Source organism: Geotrypetes seraphini, chromosome 11, assembly GCF_902459505.1.
Source record: "Geotrypetes seraphini chromosome 11, aGeoSer1.1, whole genome shotgun sequence".
In the NCBI taxonomy this organism is placed as follows: domain Eukaryota; kingdom Metazoa; phylum Chordata; class Amphibia; order Gymnophiona; family Dermophiidae; genus Geotrypetes; species Geotrypetes seraphini.
In genome coordinates this window covers 93,181,654-93,206,648 of record NC_047094.1, presented here as the reverse complement: position 1 = coordinate 93,206,648, position 24,995 = coordinate 93,181,654, and the positions used below count along the sequence as shown (strand labels likewise).

At 43.8% G+C, this 24,995-nt stretch overlaps 1 protein-coding gene across 6 annotated transcripts in view; it reads left to right on the top strand.

The window, feature by feature from the left end:
• The window catches only part of OSBPL2 (oxysterol binding protein like 2), a 198,932-nt gene that overhangs the window by 157,447 nt on the left and 16,490 nt on the right, over positions 1-24,995 (top strand). For all 6 annotated transcript variants that reach the window (XM_033914054.1, XM_033914060.1, XM_033914059.1 and 3 more), the window contains 5 exons: positions 4,169-4,276; positions 6,622-6,711; positions 9,279-9,402; positions 11,834-11,962; positions 16,876-16,999. In XM_033914054.1, the coding sequence (XP_033769945.1) occupies positions 4,169-4,276; positions 6,622-6,711; positions 9,279-9,402; positions 11,834-11,962; positions 16,876-16,999 (575 nt within the window). The remainder of the gene's footprint in view (positions 1-4,168; positions 4,277-6,621; positions 6,712-9,278; positions 9,403-11,833; positions 11,963-16,875; positions 17,000-24,995) is intronic.

Sequence of the window (24,995 nt, the reverse complement as noted above, 5' to 3'; positions counted from 1 at the left end):
GACAGATTTTTTTAATTTTTTTATCTTTGTCTGTACACAATTTAGCTTAACAGTAGGCAAGAATATTTAATTGGGTTTACTTGTACAATTACAATTAGATTTTACTTTAAATCTTTTTTATTAACAAGGAAAAAACAACACCAGCAAACAATGACAGAAGGACAAGCAAGACATTGTGGTATAAGAATGGTTACTCACCATCGAGGACTGGACTCTTAGGCCCTGATTCTCCAAAGTACGTCCCGATTTTAGGCAGCTGTAGGCGTCCTACAGCTGTCTAATCAGCCAATTGGGATGCACGTTTAAAAAAAAAAAAATGCTCCCCAGGCAGGCCTGAAGGCGCCTCCGGGAGCCTAGGGAGACCCGCAAGATGCCTAAGCTCGCCTAAGGGCCTTAGGCGGGCCTTAGGTGAACCTAGGCGGCCCTACGCATCTCCCTAGTAGAGGAGAAGCTTAAAATGTAGGCCAGCAAAATGCTGGTCTACATTGTAAGTAGACGCGGCCGCTATACTTATCGTGGCAAGGGATCTCTCTGCCCGAAGACGAACCCTCAGACCTTAGACTTAGTGGGGATGGGCGGACCCGCTATGCCTAAGGCCTGATTGGTCCAGGCTTCTAGAGCCTGGGCCAATCAGGCCTTAGACTTTGGCGGGATGGGCCGGGAAGGGGCGGGCCCACCTCATTTCGACCAGGCGTGCCTGCCGGCTGGACAGGCAAGACCCATCTGGCCGTAAGAACAGGTTAGTTTGGTGGGGTGGAGGTTTGGGGGTTGTTAGCGCAAGGGGGGGTGTGTCTTCGGGCAGGAGGGATTGGGCACCCTCCTGCCAGCGATCGATATTGTCGGGGGGGGGGAGGGTGCGTCTTTGGGCAGGAGGGATTTGGCACCTTTCCTGCCAGCGATTGGACAGGCCGCGGCCCGCTATACTTATAGCGGCAGAGAGATCCCTTGCCGCGATAAGTGTAGTGGGCTGTGTCTAATCTAACCCGATTCTCTAACCAGCGTCTGTAACATGGACGCCGGTTACAGAATCGGGGTTTAGTGTAGGCCGATTCTGAATAGGACGCCTCTCCCGGGCGTCCTATACAGAATCAGGGCCTAGGTGTATTGCGGGCCTCGCCTTCAATATAGGCGGCCTGCCTGGGGAGCATTTTTTTAAAAAAACGTGCATCCCGATTGGCTGATTAGACAGCTGTAGGACGCCTAAAGCTGCCTAAAATCGGGACGCACTTTGGAGAATCAGGCCTTTAATGTCCTCAATGGCCACATGAGAAGTCCCACCCTCCCAGTCCCAAAAGGCAACAGTACAGAGGGCACTTAGTATCAGACAGGTGGCTGAGGATACAGCTGAAGACCGTTTAAAATACGACTAAGGTTCCTTGGAGATAAAGCATCCAAATAAGGAGACCAAGTGTTGACAAAGTCTCTACTTGTGCGACGAGAGGAGGAAGCCACGCGGGCCTTCCAGCCCATCAGTTCATGCAGTTTATTTTGCCAATACCAGAAGGAGGGAGGGACATCTGCCAACCAATAGTTCAATATACATTTTTTCCCCAAGATACAACATTTACTCAAAAACAGTTTTTCAGCAGAGGTAGACACAGAAAACATGGAGAAGTGAGCAAACATATGGAGCGTAGAGAGAGGAACCTATTTGGGGGAGAGGGTATATATATTTCCTGATGTTTCGAGGTGGACGCAATCCAGGAGGAAAGAATTTCTGTCATATAGATCAAAGGTGATTGCTTTGGGGGCAAGTTTTCAGTTGCGATTTCCTTGTAAATGTTTTATTTCCTATCAGGGAAGTAAATATATTTTCTTTGAACCTGCCCAATTAGGTTTTTTCCTTGAAGGTAAAGGTATCTCCACACAGTCCGAATGATACAGGTTAACAATGCGGTAATTTTATTTTGGATAGGATAAGATCTAGCTGCTCTATTTCTTAATATTTTTATTCTTTTGTATATTTCCCCTTTCCCGAGGGGTTTATTTTCATCTTGTCTCTTCTCTCTAGGTTGTGGACTGTATTAGATGATTTATTATGGATGTTTAAATTTCAATTCTTAGTTTGTATTATGACTAAGAGAGTATTATATTTCTGTATTTTCTTTAAACATCTTTGTATATAGGATGTATTAAAATGATAAATAAGCAGTGGATTTTTGTAAGTTCATCAGAATTAGGATTTTGTCTTTAAGTGTGCTGCTTAAGCAGTCGCACCATTTAGGAGGTCCATCATTCTGTGTCCATCCACTTGTCCAAGTGCATCTGTTCATGTGCAAGCAGATGTGTAGGGCTTCATTCTAACACTGAAGAGGTGGGTGTGGTAGTGGCCAACAGTGAAAGACTGATGAATGTTGTTGGGTCCCACTGGCAAAGGGCAGAGTGAAGCGTCAGCTGTGAAGAGTTGGCAGGAGTCCCTGTATTCTCCTATAGTAAAAGCAAGAGGATCGATGAGAGTCAAAGCGTAATTGAAATTGCTGAGTTAGAAAAGAACAACGGGGAGGGATGGACAAGCATGGTAAGGTTAAAGGATCATGGATTTGATATACTGCTTTTTAGAGGTAATTTCACTATCCCTAGTGGGCTCGCAATCTGTTTGTACCTGGGGCAATGAAGGATTAAATAACATGCCCAAGATTACAAGGAGCTGCAGTGGGATTGAACCCAGTTCTCTTGGTTCTTAGTAACAGAGTAGATGACAGCAGATAAAGACCCAAATGGTCCATCTAGTTTGCCCAACCTGATTCAATCTAAAAATTTGTTGGGTTTTTTTTTTTTTTTTTTCTTCTCAGCTATTTCTGGGCAAGGATCTAAAGCTCTGCCTGGTACTATTCTTAGGTTCCAACTACTGAAGTCTCCATCAAAACTCACTCCAGTCCATCTACATCAGGGGTGGCCAACCTGCAGCCCCGTGAAGTATTTTGTGTGGCCCCGGTCGAGGGCGATGGAATGTTTTCCTCTGCTGCCACCGGGTGTTTACCGTCTTGCCGGCTCCCTCCTCTGTCTTGCTTCAGCATTTACGCATTTGTGTGGCCCCAGAAACATTTTTTTCGGCCAGTGCAGCCCAGGGAAGCCAAAAGGTTGGACACCCTTGATCTACACCCTCCCAACCACTGAAGTCCTCCACAGCCCTTTGCACTAACCATTAGGGGAACATGGTGTGGAGGACAAAAAAAAAGAAAAGATAGAAATGTGCCAGTGTGTTAACACTCAGGACCTCTTCTATCAAACTGCGCTAGCAGTTTGTAGCGTAATGAGCCGCGTTGAATGGTCTTCACTGCTCCCGACGCTCTTAGGAACTCTATGAGCGTCAGGAGCAGCGCGGGCCATTCAGTGCGGCGCTCTGCTCTAAAAACTGCTAGCGCAGTTTGATAGAAGAGACCGTAAGTGTGCATTCTTCAGGTTTTTTTTAAAATTAGCCTTTGAGGCTATAGTCGGTCATCAGCTGATGGATGCAATACTGTTGCCCTACAATTAAGAGCTCTCGACATCATAGGCAGCATTTCATCAGGGAATGTTAAGGGATATTTAAAAGTGTCCTTGGCTGCCTTTTGTATTCTTGCCCTATGTGGGCTAGTACTAGTAAAAAAATTAGTAAAAAGATATAGTCTTACTGATATTGATTAGGGAACATTGTTAAGGAAAGACCTGCCAATGTTTAACCTAGTAACGTATAGGACTTTGGATTCTTGCCCAGGCCCTGCACTTTGGAATGGATGCTCCCACACAGTGTTTAGAAGCAGAGTTAAATGGTCATTGGGGTAGGACAGGGGTAGGGAACTCCGGTCCTCGAGAGCCGTACTCCAGTCGGGTTTTCAGGATTTCCCCAATGAATATGCATTGAAAGCAGTGCATGCACATAGATCTCATGCATATTCATTGGGGAAATCCTGAAAACCCGACTGGAATACGGCTCTCAAGGACCGGAGTTCCCTATCCCTGGGTTAGGAAGAAGATTTGGAGCACTACTAAGCCTGTTTGCTTTGTGAACTAGCTTGATTTAGTCTATTTTGAGCAGAATTTCTTAAAATACTTGTTGATATTACTTCTCATTTTGTCTCATAAACTTGGTTACTTGAACACTTTCTTTTTCTTTTTCTTATTCTGCTGCCCATTTATTTAATTGCTTAGATGTACAGGTAATAATCACCTCTTTTCTCCTGAATAGACATAATGAAGCATACACATGGACAAACCCCACCTGCTGTGTACATAACGTAATTATTGGCAAGCTGTGGATAGAGCAATATGGAACAGTAGAGATTGTAAATCATAGGTAATAATTACTGCTAACAAGCCTGTGTATTGCTTCTTTTTATGTAAACTAATTCACTTCTCAATCTTGTGAAGCTGATCTGTGCTTAAATTTGATGAAGTAAATCTGAATTTTAAGAATGTGCATCTGTTCTGTGGTATGATTGGCACCTATTGCTTACATATAGCAGAACTGGAAATACTGTAATAAGGGATAAAGAAATCTATAGTTTTGCAAAACCCTTTGCAGTATACAGTTGATGCACATGTTAAAATCTATCTTTTGAACAGTCATATAATGCTGTGTTGTCTTAATGTTATTTATTCATTCATTCAATGTCAATCAATTTTATAGCCCGTCCTCCCAGAAGAGCCCAGAACGGATTACAAGTTTACATACATAATATAAATTAGAGTAGAAAGAGCACCTAGCTCTCCAGTCTATTGCACTATTGGAGCCCCTGTCTTCTCTCCTTCCCTCACCCCAAAATAAAAACTGATGTTGATACTCAGAAAAGCCCCTTTTCAGCCACATCACTTTATGGCCTTCCCTTCACCTGCAAAGTTGGCAAGATTCATATGCGACTCCTTTAAGAACATAAGATTTGCCGCTACTGGGTCAGACCAGTGGTCCATCGTGCCCAGCAGTCCGCTCACATGGTGGAACCTTAGGTCAAAGAAGAACTTCCTTACGTTTGTACGGAATCTTTTCCATTCTAACTTCAGCGAGTGTCCTCTCGTTCTCTTCACCTTGGAGAGGGTGAACAATCTCTCCTAAATCAATTCCCTTCAATATCTTGAATGTTTCGATCATGTCCCTTCTCAGTCTCCTCTGAGAATTAATGACCCTACTTGTTTTGTTGAGACAAAATGTGTGACATTGTATGGGTTACCTACCTCTGCTACAAATACATCCACAGTATAGTCTATAACAGATTCCTAGCACGGAGAGTTTTGTACAGTTTTCCCCTAGATTCTATAAAAGTTGCCCAAAATTGGGCACAGATCCCAAATTGGCACCCAAAATAATTAGTTAAGGGGCTCCAGTGATTTAATTTGGAGTTAACAAGCACATAATTGACATTAATTATGATTTGGGCACCAATTGGACTATACGAGCTTCTTGTGACTCTGGGCAAGTCACTTAACATTCCATTGCCCCAGGTACAAAATGAGTACCTGCATAGAATATATAAACAGCTTTGATTGAAAGCACAGAAACTTATTGCAGTAGAATCTCAGTTATCCGGCACCCATTGGGATTGGTGAATGCTGAATAACTGTACTTTCTGGTTATTTGAGAGTTGATGTAAAAATAGTTGTGTCTCCCTTCCCACTATCATCCTCCCATCCCCACTTGTAAGGGCAGAGGAAAAGCCCTTTCAGGGCTGACCATAAGCCACTTGTTTACTGGCGCTTTCTCTGCTCGTCAGCTGTCACTACAATGTCAGGTGAGTGATTGAGTGAGGGAAGGGGGTTGTTTGGACCGGCTCTACTGCTTTGGGAATGGAGGGAAGGTGGGGGGGGGTGTTATTGGGTCAGGAGCACCACTTTGGACGTTGTCTTAGGAGCACAGGAGACTATTCAATTTTTTTGCTTGTTGGTGAGAGTGCCGGTTATTTGAATACCAGTTAACTGAGATTCTACTGTATATCAAATCACACCGACTTTCCTTTCCCTGTAACAGTGGGTGCCTGAATTGGATCACATTCAACTCAAAAGGGGATGTGGGCATGGGTGGGTCAGGGGCATTCACAAAAGAGATGCGCAGTGTTACAGAATTTGTGCAGCAACATTTACACCATGTTTCATCTGGCATAAGTCATAGAAACATAGAGTATGACGGCAGTAAAGGGCCAACGGCCCAACAAGTCTGCCCACTCAAGAACTCTCCCTCCCTCGAGAATCCATCTTTTAAGCATTCCTCTGGAGCAACCCCATCATCCCTTGAAGTCAAGCATGTTATTGGCCTCGACTACCTGATGTGGAAGACCATTCCATCGATCAATTACCCTTTCAGTGAAGAAGTATTTCCTGGTGTCCCCATGAAATCTTCCCCCCCTGAGTTTTAGCGGATGCCCTCTTGTCGCCGTGGGACCCGTAAGAAAAAAGATTTCTTCCTCCACCTCAATGCAGCCCGTGATGTATTTGAATGTTTCTATCATGTCCCCCCTTTCTCTGCACTCTTCGAGAGAATATAAGCACCCAAAGTTGAGTACTGAATTCAGCTTTCAACGCTATTCTATAAAGAGTGCTCATCCCAAAGTGTCCTTTATAAACTAGCATTGAGTGCTGAATTTTTGGCACCATTTATAGAATCTGACCTTTTGTGCTTTTTTGTATTAAGTTGCCTTTTTGTTTCCATAGCACTGGAGATAAGTGTGTACTCAATTTTAAGCCATGTGGACTGTTTGGGAAAGAGCTTCACAGAGTAGAAGGATACATTCAAGACAAAAAGTAAGTTTATGCTATTAAATATAAGGAGTAATTTCATGAAGCGTTTTTTTTTACATGCAGAGAATGGCTATGATGATATTGCAAAGATGTATACACATGCACAGATACATGTGCTGATAATGCTTGCATATTTTTACATGGCTTGCTTTGTGGACACCTTAGGAATAATGATTTAGGGAGAACTGGGGTGGAGCTGAGGTGTGTCCACACACAGTTGTCTTTGCCTCAGAATAGGTGGAAGTTGGCGGAAGGGCATTTGTGTGCTAGTGGGGATTATTGTAGGATCCTATAAAGGTTTCAAGGTTTATTAGTATTTGATCAAATTGCTTAACAAGTATTTCTATGCGAAATACACCAATAAAAATATAAGAACATAAAGTATCATACAGGTTAAAAAAACTGATCTCAATAAAAACATTCAAACAAAATGGGTACATATACTAACTGGTACGTAAGGAGGGGGCGGGTAGAACTACAATTTGTTATAGAAAAGAGAAAGATAACATATATGGAAGGCACAGTAGGGATGGGGATTGGAAGAATGTAAAAGAGAGGAATTGCAAAAGCGTTTTGGGGAAGCTATGACAGATAAATACCTATATCACTTGTGTAAAATAGGGGTGTGTATGTGTGTGTGTGTATTTAATGAGTGCCCTGTATGAAATTACCACTCCCAATCAAACAAATAATGTGCAACACTTTTTTATTCTGGCTACTCACAAGACTATGGGCTCCTTTTACGAAAGTGCGCTAGCGTTTTTGGCGCACGCACCGGATTAGCGCACGTTAGCTGAAAAACTACCGCCCGCTCAAGAGGAGGCGGTAGTAGCTAGCGTGCGTGGCATTTTAGCGCGCGCTATTCCACGCGTTAGGGCCCTATCGCGCCTTCGTGAAAGGAGCCCTATATGTAGAACATCCCTTCTTTCTACATGAATGTATTTAGTAGGCTGCTTCAATATATGAATAGCATTTAATTCAAGAAATTCAACCCCCTCTCTGACAAACCCCCCCCCCCCCCCCCCCCCCCCACAGCTGGCTTTTAGCATACTGATCGTTGACAAAATCCTGATTGCATTGCTTAGGGCTTTTCTTGTGTGATTCTGTCAAGCTAGAGCTGCACCTTGATGGAGAGCTGCTGGAATCTGTCAACATGGAAAGCAGTGATTTAGAAAATGGACAGTGATGTGTTTGTGTGGCTTTTTAAAATAAATTAAATTACCACAGCGAGGTTATTGTGATGAGCAGTTGTTTTTTATTATGGATTTTAGTATGTTCGTATACTCTTAACTAGTGTAATACATCTTTTCTTGTCTGGTTATAAACCCTGGTGTGTAGGTTTACGAAGACAGACAATTAGTTTGTTTTCCCTGGTATATAAATGTTATTTCCTACTTTATTGAAGGTTGAGCTGGCAGTAGATATAGATTGATTAATAGGAAAAATGTTATGCATTTTAAATTAATTCAGATTCTAATGTTAGCTCCCAAAACATTGCATGCCTAGCCCTGGGTGGGGGGGGAGGGGTTGAGGGAGCAGAAAGATTATGGTCTTGGAGCATCCTCTAGTGGCTGCAGTGAGTTCTGCTTGAACTGCTAAATTTACATCTGCATTAGAGAATGACATGGTGACAAAATTCATAACCGTTACCGTCCCCGCGGATAACCGTGGGAAATGATCCCATGTCATTTTCTAGTGTCTATTTCAACCTCAGTCGTTCTACACCAGTATTCTTCAAAGCAAAGCTTGCGGGTCAGTGGTTGTGGCCATTCGTACTCTGATTCTTATGTGAGCCAAGGATAATGAAGCCATTGTGACATCACTGATGTGATTGGCTCTTAGGCACTGGTGGAATGAGGCATTATGACATCACAATATCTGCTCTGGATACCAGAGACTGTCATTCTGTAGTGTCTGTTTCAACCTCAGTCTTTCTACACCAGCATTCTTCAAAGCAAAGCTTGAGGATCAGTGGTTGTGGCCATTCATACTCCGATTCTTCCCTCTCTCCTTAAAGAATGACATGAAGGTGGTTTCCCGCGGTTATCCACGGGGACGGGAACGATGATGAATTTTGTCACCGTGTCATTCTCTAATCTGCATCTTTGAGAATGTCTTTTTCAAGCTCTGCCTCCAGAGTTGAGCTTCTCAACCCATTCCTCAGCACACATCAACCAGTCAGCCACCTACAATATGGCAGGGCAAACTGCTACATTAGTAATGAACTAAGAGCCCACTCGTGGTGTTGGATATCTGATATTGGTAACTGGTTGACATATTCTAAGGTGATGTTGACGTGCCGGCCTCTTGAAGCTTTCACTTATCCACAGACTTGAAAATTGCATGCTTTGTTTTAATAACAGCATCCCTGTCACTCTAAGACTATTTTCTCTACTTCCCAAAATAATGTAGGATCCAGCCCTCTCTGCTTCCTTATTTACATTCAGAGAGCTGTACAATTTGCATTTATTTTTATTCAGTGTGTTCTCAGTGACTTGCATAGAGGAGATGTATAAACAAGAATGTAAATATTGTGCTTGTCTTCCCCCCCCCTTTCACTTTCTGAATAGCAAAAAGAAGCTTTGTGTGATTTATGGAAAGTGGACAGAATGTTTATGGTGTGTGGATCCTCTGACATATGAAACGTATAAAAAAAGTGAAAAGCGTGGTGGAGACCAGAAGAAAGTGAAGCAGGTAAAGACATTAACCCAGGTCTAGGGATAAGAATTAGGATATCCACCTGTACCAGAGGATTTGTTACTTTCTGCCAACCTCCAAACAGATAGCTCTATACCAGTGGTCTCAAACTCAAACCCTTTGCAGGGCCACATTTTGGATTTGTCGGTACTTGGAGGGCCTCAGAAAAAAATAGTTCATGTCTTATTAAAAAAGTGATAATTTTGCATGAGGTAAAACTCTTTATAGTTTATAAATCTTTCCTTTTGGCTAAGTCTTTAAAAATAATATTGCAATTTATAGCTAAAGAGACATATGATGATCAAGAAACTCTTTTATTTGACTTTTCTAATAATGATAAACATACCGAGGGCCTCAAAATAGGACCTGGTGGGCCGCGAGTTTGAGACCACTGCTCTATACTGATTACCTTTTATTGTGAATGGTCCGTTTTTGAAAATACATAGGCTTTGTCTTCCAATGTGGTAATCTCAAGGAAGATAAATTGGTGTCTTTTGAGAAATAGATGCCACAGCTTGACTCAGGCGCTTTTTGCCACATGTTGGGATGCCAAGTTGAGTGATAAATTAGTATATTTTCCATTTTGTGAAGCAGGATTCTAGTAGCCTAGGAGAAACCTAAAAAAAAACCTGTGGGTCAACATGTAGTAACCAAATTATATCTGCTGTGAAGCCTTATCCATATTCATTTGTAAAACGGGCCTGGGCCAATGTGCTATGATTTCTGTCTGCCTCTTTTGCATAGCTTTCAGAACCTATCTGCTCTATTGATCAGTGATGGTTACTTTTTCTTCACTATCCAATTATTCTACAGCAGAGATGGGGTCAGGTCTGGCCAAGGAGAATTTCAACTGTGGGCCTTCTAACCCTCCCACACACAGTCCAGCATCTCCCCTTCCCTTCCTCCTGCAGCCACCCTACCTCTTGTCCCCTGCTGCTGCTGTAACATTAAAGTAAGCGTAATGCAAGGCCTTGAGCGCAGGCCCATACTCAAGCTGTGCTGCATCCTGCCCCTTCCAATACAAGCTTCTGTCAGAGAAAGTGAAATGTGGTAGGCCCATTCCCTTGCCATGCTGAGAGCAATTTGTTGGTTCTCCTTCTGCACAAGTGGTTCACTGCTACTGTCACAGTTCCCACCCCCTTTCTCTAAATTCTGCAATCATAGATGGGCGCCTAGTCTACCTACCCAGAACAGAATATAGCTGAAGAATGTTCTGAGATTAGCTGGTACCTGGTGAACACGCTCCCCATTGAGCATAACCGAACCAGATCATTTCCAGCCCATCAGCTGCATTCTTGAAACCTTGGGCCACTGCTATGATATGGAGTCTTCTATTAGACCATCTAGTTGCAGTAGTCCTTAAAGTATATCTGAGGTTAGTGTTGAGGGATGGTCAATATCTGGTGGGCATGAAGCACTCAATAGTTATCTCTTTCTTCATCTTGCTATACTTGATGAAATTATAGGTTTTTCTTTTTGTTTTAAGATTGTATTGCAAACCGCTGTGACAGTAAGTACAAATAGGCAGTATATCATATTTTAAATTGTACTGCAACTCACTCTTAAATGATGTAGGGCAGGTCACCCTGTGAAGAGATTAAGTACAGCTAATGCAAGAGACTACTATTCAACTTAATTCTGTGCATTTTAAGGATCATATTACCCCTTTATTTCTTGAATAATTAGTTGCTGATAGATTACAGACCCAAGTTTTAAGATACTTGTTAACTACTTTTAAGACCATGGAGGAGGGGGGGGACTGCCTACCAGTCAGAGATGCCAAGTTCCCAAATATCCAGCTTGGAACTGGGTGACAGTTCTGGATTTCTGACCACCCCCATCCCAGTGCATAGTGTTTCAACACTATGTTCAGTGGGCAGGATCAGACACTACAAATCCCAGCACAGCTTTGGGATGTAAGGTCAAATCCAGGATTGGTCATTCTCCAGTCTGGAACTGGATAACTTGTCATCTCTGCTATCTGCCTGCTTTCTCCTCTATTCAATGTGCTCATCTCCTTTGCTTCTCTTACAAATCTGTCACGACAAATTATTTGCCATTCCTTCCCCCTTGAGCTCAACTTGCTTTAATCCAAGATTCTGCCTTCTGCTTTCTAATGCCACTTCTGTGGAATGCTCTTTACCACCACTTCTGTATGGAGATGACATTCCTAGGTTTAAGGTTACCCTTGAGGCCTACTTGTTTGAGCTAATTTTTGGTTAGGATTGGGCTCCACCTTGGCTTCTGTTGAGCATATTACATCAAGCCTACATTCTGCATTTCCTTTTTCCTTCTCTGTTTTATATTTAGCATTATTTGATTGTACCTTATTGTTTGAGTTGCATTATTGCAAAAAAATGGTAATACACATCTTTCAGCATTTGACATTGCATTGGTCTGTGGCTTTCTGGGCTATGCTTATTTTCAGAATGATGACGCTGTGAAGTTGGAGAATGATGAAGCTGATGACATGCCAGAGGTGCAGGAGACAGTACAGGTCATTCCAGGGAGTAAGCTGCTCTGGAGAATCACATCCCGGCCACCAAACTCCTCCCAGGTAATTGAGTACAGTGCTATGGGTGCTTCCTCTTCCTCTCTCCAAGACTTAGGAAAATTCCAAGAAGAGAAAATTGATGTAAGAAATAAAAGCAGAAGTCCCTAGTAGAGGAAACTGAAGGAGAAAAGATGATTCAAAAGGGTATGTGCAACAGTGCTGGGAGCTTTTCTTTTAGCATATGTTGAAGTAATGTATAATACTAAACTTATTCCTGTAAAGAAGTGTTCTTGTCTTGTGAAAATAGAGCTAGGAAGCTCCTTAGCTCTAAGTATCCAGAGACATACCTAATAGAAATTTACTGGTGGCTCTGAAGTTGATAGAAGGATTCGGAGTGAGGGTTGTTGAAGTGGAGCATAGATTTTTAATATTTGGTAGGAATGTGAAATCTGTAATTTCAGATTATTTAATGCGTGCAATGATGGCATATTGATTATACCTTCCCTCCTCTCCAACATTGGAGTACCACTCCACTATTGGTCAGCGTATCTTGGGGCTCTGTCCTGGGACCTCTTCTTTTCTCCATCTACACTTTTCTCCTTGGTCCTCAAATCTCCCATGACTTCCAGTACCACTTCTATGCCGACGACTCACGAATCTACCTCTCTACATGTGCAATTTCTATGGGAATCCAGGCTCGTGTCTCAGCCTGCTTGTCTGACATTGCTACCTGGATGTCTCACCACCATCTAAAAGTAAACATGGCCAAGACTGAACTCCTTACCTTTCTTCCTAAACCTGCCTTTTCTATTTCAGTGGATAAGGCTCTCATCCTCCCTGTCTTGTTGGCTCACAGATTGGGTTCATCTTTGACTCATCTCTTACCTTCTCTTTGCATATCCAACAGACTGCCAAAACTTGTCATTTCTTTTATTACAGCGTTGCTAACCTGACCTTTCTTTTCTGTGCGTGTTACTAAGACCCTCATCCATACGCTCATCACCTCTCGCCGGGATTACTGCAACTTGCTTCTCTAAGCCATCTCTCCCCTTCAATCTGTTCAGAATTCTGCTGTTTGCTTCATATTCTGCCAGTGTCATTAATGCTAATGTTACCTCTCTCCTCAAGTTGCTTCACTGGCTCCCTATCCATTTATTTATAAGTTTTCAAATTATATATCTAGCATAAACTTGTACAGAAAGCAAATTAAGACATTAAAAGATTATCTAGGAAATGAAAAAAATATTCATACAACATGCAAACAAATAAGCTTAACATTCAGCTCAAGTCCTCAATTGAGATCCAAAATGCTACTACAGTCAAACCTCGGTTTGCAAGTAACCCGGTTTGCGAGTGTTTTGCAAGATGAGAATCTCGGCGAGAGGGAGAATTAGAAGGGCTTGAGCATGTGCAGATGCATGCTCAAAGCCGGCAGAGACAAGGAAGAAGATCTTCAAGCGGCACCGGCACTTGTGGGCTGCGTGCCGGCACCAAAGGGGGGGTGAGATAAAGTTGGTCGGGCGGGGGGTTCCTGTTCTCGCAGGGGGGTGCCGATTCGAGCGGGGGGGGGCCTTTGCGAGCGGGGGGGAGCGGTTCTCGTGCTGGTGCCAGACGGGGGGGTGAATTAAAGTTGGTCGGGCGGGGGGGTTCCTGTTCTCACGGGGGGGGTGCCGATTCGAGCGGGTGGGAGCGGTTCTTGTGCCGGTGCCAGACGGGGGGGGGGGGGGGAATTAAAGTTGGCCGGGCGGGGGGTTACTGTTCTCGTGGGGGAGGTGCCGATTCGAGCGGAGGGGGGCCTTTGCGAGCGGGGGGGAGCGGTTCTCTTGCCGGTGCCAGATGGGGGGGGGGGTGAATTAAAGTTGGTCGGGCGGGGGTGCCTGTTCTCACGGGGGGTGCCGGATCATGCCAGGGGGGGGGACTTTGCGAGCGGGGGTGGGTGGGGGGAGTAGCGCCCTGGCCTCGGGGGGGGGGGGGGGAACGTATCAAAGCGAGTTTCCATTATTTCCTATGGGGAAACTCACTTTGATAAACAAGCATTTTGGATTACAAGCATGCTCCTGGAACGGATTATGCTTGTAATCCAAGGTACCACTGTATAGTGAGATTTAAGGAACTAAATTCAATGAATACATGGCTAATTAACTGAGATTAGGGTATCATTTTCCTTTTACATAGCACTTTCCTTTTACATAGCATTTTCCTTTTACCTCCCTCCCGCTCTAACCAGCATCGCACCCCCCAAACCGGCACCGCAAACCCTCCCCTCCCCAGCGAGAACCGCATCGCACCCCCGTGCTGAAAGCGGCATCCGCCCGCCCTTCCTCTCAAACACGCTCCTTACCCCTTCTGCTGGTTGTGAGAGTGAAAACAAGCTCCCGCCTCTTGCCTGGGCTGGGACTTAAGCATCTGCGCATGCTCAAGGCCTTCTGGCTCTCGTTCTCTCGAGAGCCAGAAGGCCTTGAGCATGCGCAGATGCTCAAGGCCTGGCCCAGGCAAGGGGCTCAAGGCCTTCTGGCTCTCGTTCTCTCAAGAGCCAGAAGGCCTTGAGCATACGCAGATGCTCAAGGCCCGGCCCAGGCAAGAGGCTCAAGGCCTTCTGGCTCTCGTTCTCTCAAGAGCCAGAAGGCCTTGAGCATGCGCAGATGCTCAAGGCCCAGCCCAGGCAAGAGGTGGGAGCTTGCTTTCACTCTCACAACCAGCAGAAAGGGGTAAGGAGCGTGTTTGAGAGGAAGGACGGGCGGATGCCGCTTTCAGCAAGGGGCTGCGATGCAGTTCTCGGGGGGGGGGGGGGCGTTCACGCAGGGGATTGCGATGCTGGTTCGAGGGGGGGGTGCGATGCCGGTTAGAGCGGGGGGGGGAGTGGGTGATGGAGCAGCGCCGGTAGCCTCGGGTGGGGGTGGGGGGTTTGGAACGAATCAAAGCGAATTTCCATTCATTCCTATGGGGAAACTTGCTTTGATATACGAGTAACTTGATTTACGAGCATGCTTCTGGAACGAATTATGCTCGTAAACCAAGGTTCCACTGTATAAGAAACTATGACTTGTTTGAGAGGGTATTGGGCATCTGAAATAACCTAGCCGCAGAGATAGTCCAAGCAGGACAGTGGTGGCATTCGGATGTGCTTGGGCCAGAGAGGACAGGGCAGAGGCAGATGATTGGAAATTGAGTAAGGATCTTCAGCAGGGGTGGGGTGGGGCGGGGTAGAGAGCCCCATGGCTGAATCCAGCTTGCTGAGGAAGTTTTAACCTTTTGTCCAAGCATTGTAACGGGTAACATCAAGGCTGACGGGGTTTGGAAGCTCCAACTGCTGAAGAAGAAAAAAGGTAGCGCAGCATGGCATCAAATTTCAATGAGTGTCCTCCTCCACTGCTCTTTTCAGGGATTTGAAATACAGTGGTACCTCGGTTTAAGTGTGCACCGGTTTGCGAGTGTTTTGCAAGACGAGCAAAACATTCCAAAAATCGGCGCCTCGGAAACCAAGCGTGCCTCGATTTGCGAGTGGCGCCCCCCCGCCGCGATTCGGCACCCCCCGCCGCAATCAGAAGTCCCCCAGACCCACCCGAACCCGCTTCTTACTGTCATCTGGGCCTCGGCACCGGCATGTCCTGTGTGTTGGTGCCAGTGCCCGAAGATCGGCCTCCTCTTCTTGCTGGGCCTTGAGCATCTGTGCATGCTCAAGGTCTGTGAGTTCACGCTCTCTCCGAGATTCTTGGAGGTCTCGGAGACAACGTGAACTCGCAGGCCTTGAGCATGCGCAGATGCTGAAAGCCCAGCAAGAAGAGGAGGCCGATCTTCAGGCACCGGCACTAACGCACAGGACGTGCCGGTGCCGAGGCCCAGATGACAGTAAGAAGCGGGTTCGGGTGGGTCTGGGGGACTTCAGATCGTGGGGGGGGGGCGGGGGTGTGTGTGCCAGATCACAGGGAGGGCCTTTGGGGGGAGCAATGTCGGTTCTCGTGGGGGGGGGATAGAGCAGCGCCGCTGGCCTCGAGGGATGGGAACGTATCAAAGCGAGTTTCCATTATTTCCTATGGGGAAACTCACTTTGATATACGAGTATTTTGGTTTACGTGCATGCTTCTGGAACGAATTATGCTCGTAAACCAAGGTATCTTATATGAAAAGGTTTTGGTGATCCAAGTTTCAAATTTATTTCATATTTGATAAAATCGCTTTTTTTCAAAGATTACAAAGCGATGTACAATAAATAATTTTCAAAAAAGGGGGACATACAATATAGGGATAAACAGACGTGCACTTCAAGGGGAAATTGGGGAAGAACTACAATTTAATACAGGAAAAAGAACAAATAAGGATAGAGTAATAGGGGTTATATTATATTAGATCAGTGCTTGCCTACTTCAATTAAGAATGTTAACTCAGTTTAAGGGACTCGCTAATCAGTTAAAAGAGTCTCTATATAGGAAACCTTTTAGTTTTGATTTAAATTTCTCAAGTTTTATTTCTTCTCTTATCTGAGCGGGTAATAAGTTCCACGTTTGGGGGACGGTAACAGAGCAAAGTGTGGTTCGTCTGGTATTTATGGTTCATAGGGATGGAACAGTAAGTAGGTTTTTATCCTCAGATTGTAAAGAGCGGAAAGGAGAATATAGAATGATAACTCGATCTAGGAATAATGGTGTGTTTACTTGTAGAACTTTAAATGTAATGAGCACCTATAGGTTATTTGGTGGTTGATAGAAAGCTAATGTGCGTTCTTTAATAATGGTGTTACATGGTCAAATTTTCTTTTACCTGTAATAATTTTTATTGCAGTATTTTGTATCTGTTGTAGTCTTTTTGTGTGATTCCTTTATACAGTGAATTACAATAATCCAGTTTTGAAATGATCAATGAATGAATTAAAATAGTAACGTAGACAAGGCAGCTACTGTGTTCCCACATTCATAGCCTCATACTCTTCCTGAAAAGCAAATTCTAAAATTGCACTTATTGTTTTAAAATTTTTTTAGATGTATAATTTCACCAGCTTTGCCGTTTCGCTGAATGAACTGGATAAAGACCTGGAGAAGATTTTAGCTCCTACTGATTGCCGTCTGCGTCCAGATATCAGAAGCATGGAGAATGGCAATATGGGTAGGTATGAGTAGTAAGACAATATGATGTCTGACCTAGTGGTCCAATAGACAGTCTATTGGACCACTAGGTCAGACATCATATTATTATAGTACTAGTCTATAAGCCCGTTACATTAACGGGTGCTAGAATAGATGTGTGTCTGTCTTTCTTTCTTTCTCTCTCCTTGGCCGCTGTCTGTCTGTCTTTCTTTCTGTCTCTCTCTTTCCTCGGCTGTCCACCACTACCCCTTGCCTGCTCCCCCTGTCCAGCAGTAGCCCTTCTCCCTTCCTTTTACCTCTCCAGTGTCCAGCAGCACCCCTTCCCTGCTCCCCCTGTCCAGCAGCAGCCCTTCTCCCTTCCTTCTACCTCCCCCCCCTTTCCAGCAGCACCCCTTCCCTGCTCCCCCTGTCTAGTAGTACACCTTCTTCTTTCCCTGCTCCCCCTGTCCAGCATCCGCTAGCCTGGGCATCCTCGTGGCTTTTGCTAGGCTGGCCCACCTCGCATTATTGAAGTGGGCCGGCCTAGCAAATGCCCCGCGTCTGCAAGATGAAACCACAGCTGCTGCGTTTGTTGGTCCGAGGGGGGAGGGGGAAGAGAAGAGGCATCCCGGCAGCACAGGAACTCAGCTTGCATCATAGATCAGGGCAGAAGGCAGGCAGTGCGCATATGCGGCACGAAAGCACACATCACAGTGGCAGGGATCATGGTATCATAAGTGTGCATGCGTGCTTAGGGTTTTATTATAGAGGATAAGTGAGATCTTGCATCACCTGAACAGGGCTTGATCTAGAACAGCAATGACTCCTGCTGGTATGTGAGTTTTTGTATTTTCAGATGACAAATGTGTATAGACTACATACTCGCATGCTCTCACTCAGGAAGTAGATATGATAGATACTTTTTTAATATGATGTCAAAGTGAACAGTTCCACAGCTTCTGGTTATAGGCAAATGGTATTAATGGCGGTCTAGCCTCCTGTGCACAGGGAAAAGGACATAAAAGTCTGAACTGTGGAGAGTACTTGTGTCTATATTTCCACAGTGTACAAAGATGGAATAGCAGAGCAAAAAGCCAAAGAAAAAGGACAAGAAATAAAAGCTCTAATGCAGTTATACTCTTGCTTTGCCCAGCCCAAAACAGAGCAGAGCTTGCTAAGAACAACTAATCAAATATGTACCCATGTACAGATCATGGCCAGGGTAACATGCATGTACACAAAAAAAGCCTATTCAAAGAATTCATTTCTTTGCCTATCCTACATTAAAACATTGTCGTTATAAAAGATTTCTAGATAAAACATTTGCATTTTGGGCTGGCAAATTGAGCAATTGGTTAAGTGAAATAATATTCCTTGCTTAGGCCAACAAATTCCTGTAGTTTTTGGTAATAGAAAGCCTTTCCGCAAAAAAAATAATTCCTCTGAGGAACTTTAATGCCTTGAAACAAATCCCTCCTGCTAATACAGCCCTGGATGTACTTACTGAATCTTTCACTCCTGTTCCGGTTCTGTATTGCAATGCAAGGTCTATTTGCAATAAACAACAGATTATTAGAGACCTACTAGATGATTTAGGCCCCAGTTTAATGTGTATCACTGAGACCTGGATTTCTCAGGAAGACATATTTTCTCAGAGTGAACTTTGTTCTTATGGCTTTAGTAGCCACATGTCCTTTAAAAGCTATAAAAGAGGAGGTGGACTAGCATTGATTCATAAATCTTTTTTCAATGTGCAATTAGTGGACAAGGCCAGCCTCCCAGAACTGGAATATCTTTTGGTATCTGTCAAGGATGAATTGGCTCGTTATCCTTTGGGCATCCTCCTTTTATATCGTCCTCCAATTCCATGGATTAAATCTAGCTCTCTTGGTACTGGAATTATTGCAAATTCTTCAGTAAAATTTCAGAGATTACTTATAATAGGTGACATCACTTTACATCTTAAGGATAGCAATGACAAGGATACTCTTGATTTCATTTCCATGCTTTACTCTCTGGAGCTATCCTTGCTCCAAATAACACCTACTCATGAGAAAGGTCATTCTCTTGATATTATCTCCTTTATGGATCTTACCCCTCAGAGATCTGTTATTGTTAATGCACGCTGGCAGAGGGTCCCTTGGTCTGACCATTATCTTGGTGAATTTACATTGCCTATTTTTATGTCTCATATACCAGAAAGGGTTCAGCACAAAAGAACTGTAACTCTTAGAAAGAAAATTAGTCCAGATTTATTCTGGACTTGAACTTTAAAGTTGTTACCTTGTTCTCCTAGAGACTCTGTAGATGGCATTTGGGCTAACTGGAGAAGAGTACTGTATTTTTCGCTCTATTAGACGCACCTGACCATAAGATGCACCTACATTTTAGAGGAGGAAAATCCAAGAAAATAACATTTTGAACTAAATTGTGTACCATGTCCCACCGTCCTGCCCTCTGGTGGTCTAGTGGTAGGCAGGGACAGGACACAGAGCAGGTCTAGTGGCAGGCTGGGACAAGGCACAGGGCAGGAAGGCCTAGTGGCAGGCAGACAGGGCCCCCCAACCACTGGCAGGGCCCCTCACCCCGAAGCAAGCAAGCAGGCAGGCCACCTGTATCTTTTAAAAAATCCTGCCGTCCAGCACTGTATGGCAGGAGCTTTCAGTGCTCCTGCCTTTCCCTCAGCTGACTCCCAAACTCTTGCGGGCCCAGCAAGCAGATTGCCACTGAAAGGTGCTGGAATTGGGTTCTGTTATATATAGATACATAACAAAAGTATGACGATGATAATCTTTCTTTCAACTTTTCAAATTACTAAGAATTAGAAAATAGAAGTCTTTTATACATGCTTCCAGGTAATAAAGGATAATTGTTCTAGGTTCATTGTCCTCTCTCTGTTTAGGAGTCTTTTTTTTTTTTAAGGCAACTACCCGTACTTAGAATTTAATAAACATTTGAAACTGAAAGTTGTTAGCGCTGGCCACACTGGATCTCAATTTGACACAGCCACCCCCCTCCCCTGGGGACGATCAGAGCAGGTCGGTTTGAGTTCACAACTGAATTGCAAGGAGGGCCAGGCCCCCCTCCTTCCACCCCACTCACACTCTTGTCAATGTCGAGCTTTAGCTTCTTCTGCGAGATGCTCTTCTGGATGCACTTGCTGAAGGATGCGTTGCCGGCCGGCCTCACGCAGCGCTCTTTGTCATTGATCAGGCAGCAGCTCTGGCCGAAGAAGACGTGGAGGGGGCCGGCGGGGCTATGGTGGTGGTGGCGGTGACAGAGGGTGGTCCGTCCCGGCTGTCCTGTGCTGAATCCATTCATGTCTCACCTCCCAGCCTTGCCAAGGGGGTCGGAACCGCTCTCTCTAAACAAGGGGGGGCACCCTGCATGCTCGGTTTGCTCTCCATGCTCGCTCAGGTAGTTCAGTTCCCACAGAGGGAAGGGCAAGAGCACTGAAAGCTCCTGACATACAGCGCTGGACGGCAGGACTTTTTAAAAGGTACCGGGGGGGTATTCGCTCCATAAGATGCACCCTTATTTCCACCCACTTTTTTTTGGGGGGGAGGCGTCTTATGGAGCGAAAAATATGGTACATATTTAACTCTTGCTCCACTTGTTACTAAATCCATCTCTCATTCCAGGAATTCTCCTTGGTTCACACCATATCATAGAGAACTTAAGCAAACATGTAGGAAACTTGAACAAAAATGGAAGAAATCAAGTTCAAGTTTCAAGTTTATTAGGATTTTATATACCGCCTATCAAGGTTATCTAAGCGGTTTTTACAATCAGGTACTCAAGCATTTTTCCCTATCTGTCCCGGCGGGCTTACAATCTATCTAACGTACTTCAGATTTAGATAAACTTAATTGGAGGCTTACTGTAAGAAAATATAACTCTGTGCTGAGGTAAGCAAGAAAAAAACTATTGTGGAGGTAAAATTGCTAATTCTAATCATCAAAGTAGTACCTTATTTAGATTCTGGCGCAAACTGACCAATTATGATCATACATCTTCTTAGGCTTTACTACTCACAGCAGACTCTCTTGCTTCTTTTTTCAAAGATAAAATTGTTACTCTTAGGAATTCTTTTTCTGCAGGGAACCTTGGCCTCTTTTTAAGGGATTCTAAGGATAATTCTATGTTGACGCCAGCTGATCGCTTCTGGTATTCTGAGTCTCAAGTCTCAAAACTTTGTGCAAAATTGATGAGATGTAAATGTATTCTTGATCCTTTTACCTCTTATCTTTTTGCCAATATTCCAACTCAGGCAATCAATTGGCTGACTATATTATTAAATTAAGCTTTGGAAACAGGATTTTTTTTCGCATGATATGGGTATAAGTCTTACTCCCCTTCTGAAAAAATCAGATCTCGATCCACCTCCCACTATAGACTGATTACTAATATACCTCTTTTAACGAAACTTATGGAATCAGTTGTTGCCACCCAACTCTCAAGTTATCTGGATAAATTTTCTATTCTTTTGCCTTTTCAGCATGGGTTCCGCCTGAATTTCAGTACAGAAACTCTTTTGGTTTCACTTCTTTCTAAGATTCAACAGCTACTGTCTAATAAGCACGCTATCTTACTTCAGTTTGATCTCTCTGCAGTTTTTGATGTAGTTAATCACAATATTCTGCATTACCTGCTTTCAGAAATCGACCTTGATCAAATTGTTCTAGACTGGTTTGACAAATTTCTATCTTCTCGCTCTTATTCAGTCAATATGAAAGGCTCCAATTCAAAATCGTGGAGAGCCCTCTGTGGTGTCCCTCAGGGCTCTCCATTGTCTCCAATCTTATTTAACATCTACATGAGTTCATTGAAACATTCCAATTTGAATACCCGATAAACTTTACTAACACATGCTGATGATATCTTCATATTACTTGAGGTTGATCCACATCTCAATAATTTGATACCCAATATTAACCATTGTATTACTAAACTTCAGTCCTGGGCAACAATGATCCAGATGAATTTAAATGCTGCAAAGACAAAGCTTTTATGGCTTGGTCCAAAGTTAGATTCTCTCCCTTCTGCTGTGATCTTAGACTCGGGAGAATCTTTGAGTTTTCCTCGTTAATACTAGGTATTGTTATCGATTCTTTACTTACATTTAAGGACCAACTAAACTCACTTATTAAAAAGTGTTTTTTCAGCCTCCGTGCTCTGAGAAGAGTGAGAGCACTGTTTCACCAACAACACTTCTCTGTATTGGTTCAATCATTTTATCAAGGCTGGATTACTGCAATTCAGTGCATTTGGGTCTTTCAAAGGTCAGTCTGCAGAGACTTCAATTAATACAGAACTTATCTTTGGTAAGAGTAAATTTGATCATGTAACCCCTCTGCTCATGGAATTACATTGGCTTCCAGTGTATCTCAGAATTCAATTTAAGTGCATTTGTATTGCATTTAAGATCCTATTTGGCATTTTTGCCACTTTGATTCCTTTAGACTGGAATGTTCATAGATCTCATCTTGCCAGAAGTTCTCAAAAATTAAAACTTACATTTCCCTCTCTCAGTGGTAAAAACAGAACCTTTAAGAGATTTAGTTATTCTTTTGCTTTTAAATTATCCGAATTCTGGAATGCTTTACCACTTTATGTTCTTTTGCTTTATTCCGGAAAGTTCTGAAAACTTTTTTGTTTGCTAAACATTTTGGAAATTAACTATTTCAGTCTACTATTTCTTGTCAAATTTATGCGTTATGTTTTATATTATTGTAAACCGAGTCGAGCTCCTCTTGGTTGATGACTCGGTCTGTAAAACTAAGTTTTAGTTTAGTTTCTCAGACTCAGTCTTATTATACCTTTTGAAAATCTATAAAAATGTATCTTTTTGAAAAATTTGTAAACTAAGCTTCAATTATATTTTGTATTCCCTAAAAATGTATTATCACTGAATTGTTCAGTCTCTCTTGGATGTGAACTGCCTAGAACTAAATGGTATGGCGGTATACAAGAATAAAGTTTATTATTATTATTATAAAAATGGGTGGTGAAGGTCTCAGAATGTGGCGGGGGGAGGGGGGGTTTCAAAGACAAAGCAGTACAAACATGGACATGTTGGATAAGAAAACAGATGTGAGGCCAAAGACAAGGCCTTGGATGCCTAGGGAGAGGCCTCTGAAAAGGCCCAATTCATGACCCATTTTCTAATGAGAAACATAGAAACATAGAAGATGACGGCAGAAAAGGGCTACAGCCCATCAAATCTGCCCACTCTGCTTACCCACCCCCTGTCTATGCCCTAATGACCCAATTTCCTTATCTTGACCCTCGTAGGGATCCCACATGGGTATCCCATTTATTCTTAAAGTCTGGCACGCTGTCTGCCTCGATCACCTGCACTGGAAGCTTGTTCCAATGATCAACCACTCTCTCTGTGAAGAAATACTTTCTGGTGTCGCCATGAAATTTTCCGCCCCTGAGTTTCAGCGGGTGCCCTCTTGTGGCCGAGGGTCCCTTGAGAGAGAAAATATCATCTTCCACTTCGACACGTCCCGTGAGGTACTTAAATGTTTCGATCATGTCTCCCCTCTCCCTACGTTCCTCGAGAGTGTAGAGCTGCAATTTGTTCAGTCTCTCTTTGTACGAGAGACCCTTGAGCCCCGAGATCATCCTGGTGGCCGTCCGCTGAACCGATTCAATTCTGCGCACATCTTTACTGTAATGTGGCCTCCAGAATTGCACACAGTACTCCAGATGAGGTCTCACCATGGCCCTGTACAATGGCATTATAACTTCAGGCTTTCGGCTGACGAAACTTCTATTGATACAACCCAATATCTGCCTTGCCTTAGATGAAGCCTTCTCCACTTGATTGGCAGTTTTTATGTCTGCACTGATGATTACTCCTAAATCTCGTTCTGCTGAAGTCCTAGTTAAAGTTTCTCCGTTCAAGAAGTACGTCCTGCATGGATTTCTGCTTCCGAGATGCATGACCTTACATTTCTTAGCATTGAAGCCTAGCTGCCAGGTTGAGGACCAACTTTCTAATGTAAGCAGGTCCTGCGCCATATAATTCTGTAAACTGCATTCACTTACTATATTACATAGTTTGGTGTCATCGGCGAATAGTGTTAGTTTACCTTGAAACCCTTGAGTCAGATCCCCTATGAATATGTTGAAAAGGAGTGGACCCTGGACCGAGCCCTGCGGCACTCCACTGTTTTAGAGAGGGTACCATTAACCACCACCCTCTGAAGTCTGCCACTCAGAAGAGCAGGTGTGTTCCATTCTGCATAAGGGCAGCATGTTTGTTGCACACAGCCAGGCACTTCAGGACCGTAGGGTGTACTTTTTCTTGGTGGCTAGATTGGAGTGTAACTTTTAACCCTAGGTGCTCCAGCGGCTAGCGCGCGCTATTCCGCACGTTAAGGCCCTAATGCATCTTTGTAAAAGGAGCCCTTTATTTCTGTGGTACTGAGAATATGAGAGCTTAGTGGAGATTTTTGAAATTTTAGCTGCTCTATTTATCTTCAGGAGGAGAAATTTATTTTTATGGCTCCAGTAATTGAATAGGTCAGGTTTCACATTAGAACTGTTTCTTTAAATACAGGAAGGTAAAGGTTTGGTATTCATAAACTTTAGATTTTTGTTCTAATAGGTGTTTTATATTGTAATTTTTAACATTTCTAGACATAAAAGACATTAATAGATTATTAAAAAAATAAAAAAAAGACTAGAGATGCCAAAGGGAATGATGATGTTCAGTACAGATTATTATATACAGTCAAACCTCGGTTTGCGAGTAACCCGGTTTGCGAGTGTTTTGCAAGACGAGCAAAACATTCTCGCAAAACGTGTCTCGAGCAAAGGCCCCCCCACTCGAACAACTTAAACTTACCCCCCCCCCCCCCGGTCTGGCACCAGCACGCAGCCCACAGGACGTGCCGGTGCCGCTAGAAGATCTTCCTGCTTCTGCTGGCCTTGAGCATGCATCTGCGCATGCTCAAGGACTTCTAATTCTCCCTCTCGCCGAGATTCTCGGAGATCTTTGAGAATCTCGGTGAGAGGGAGAATTA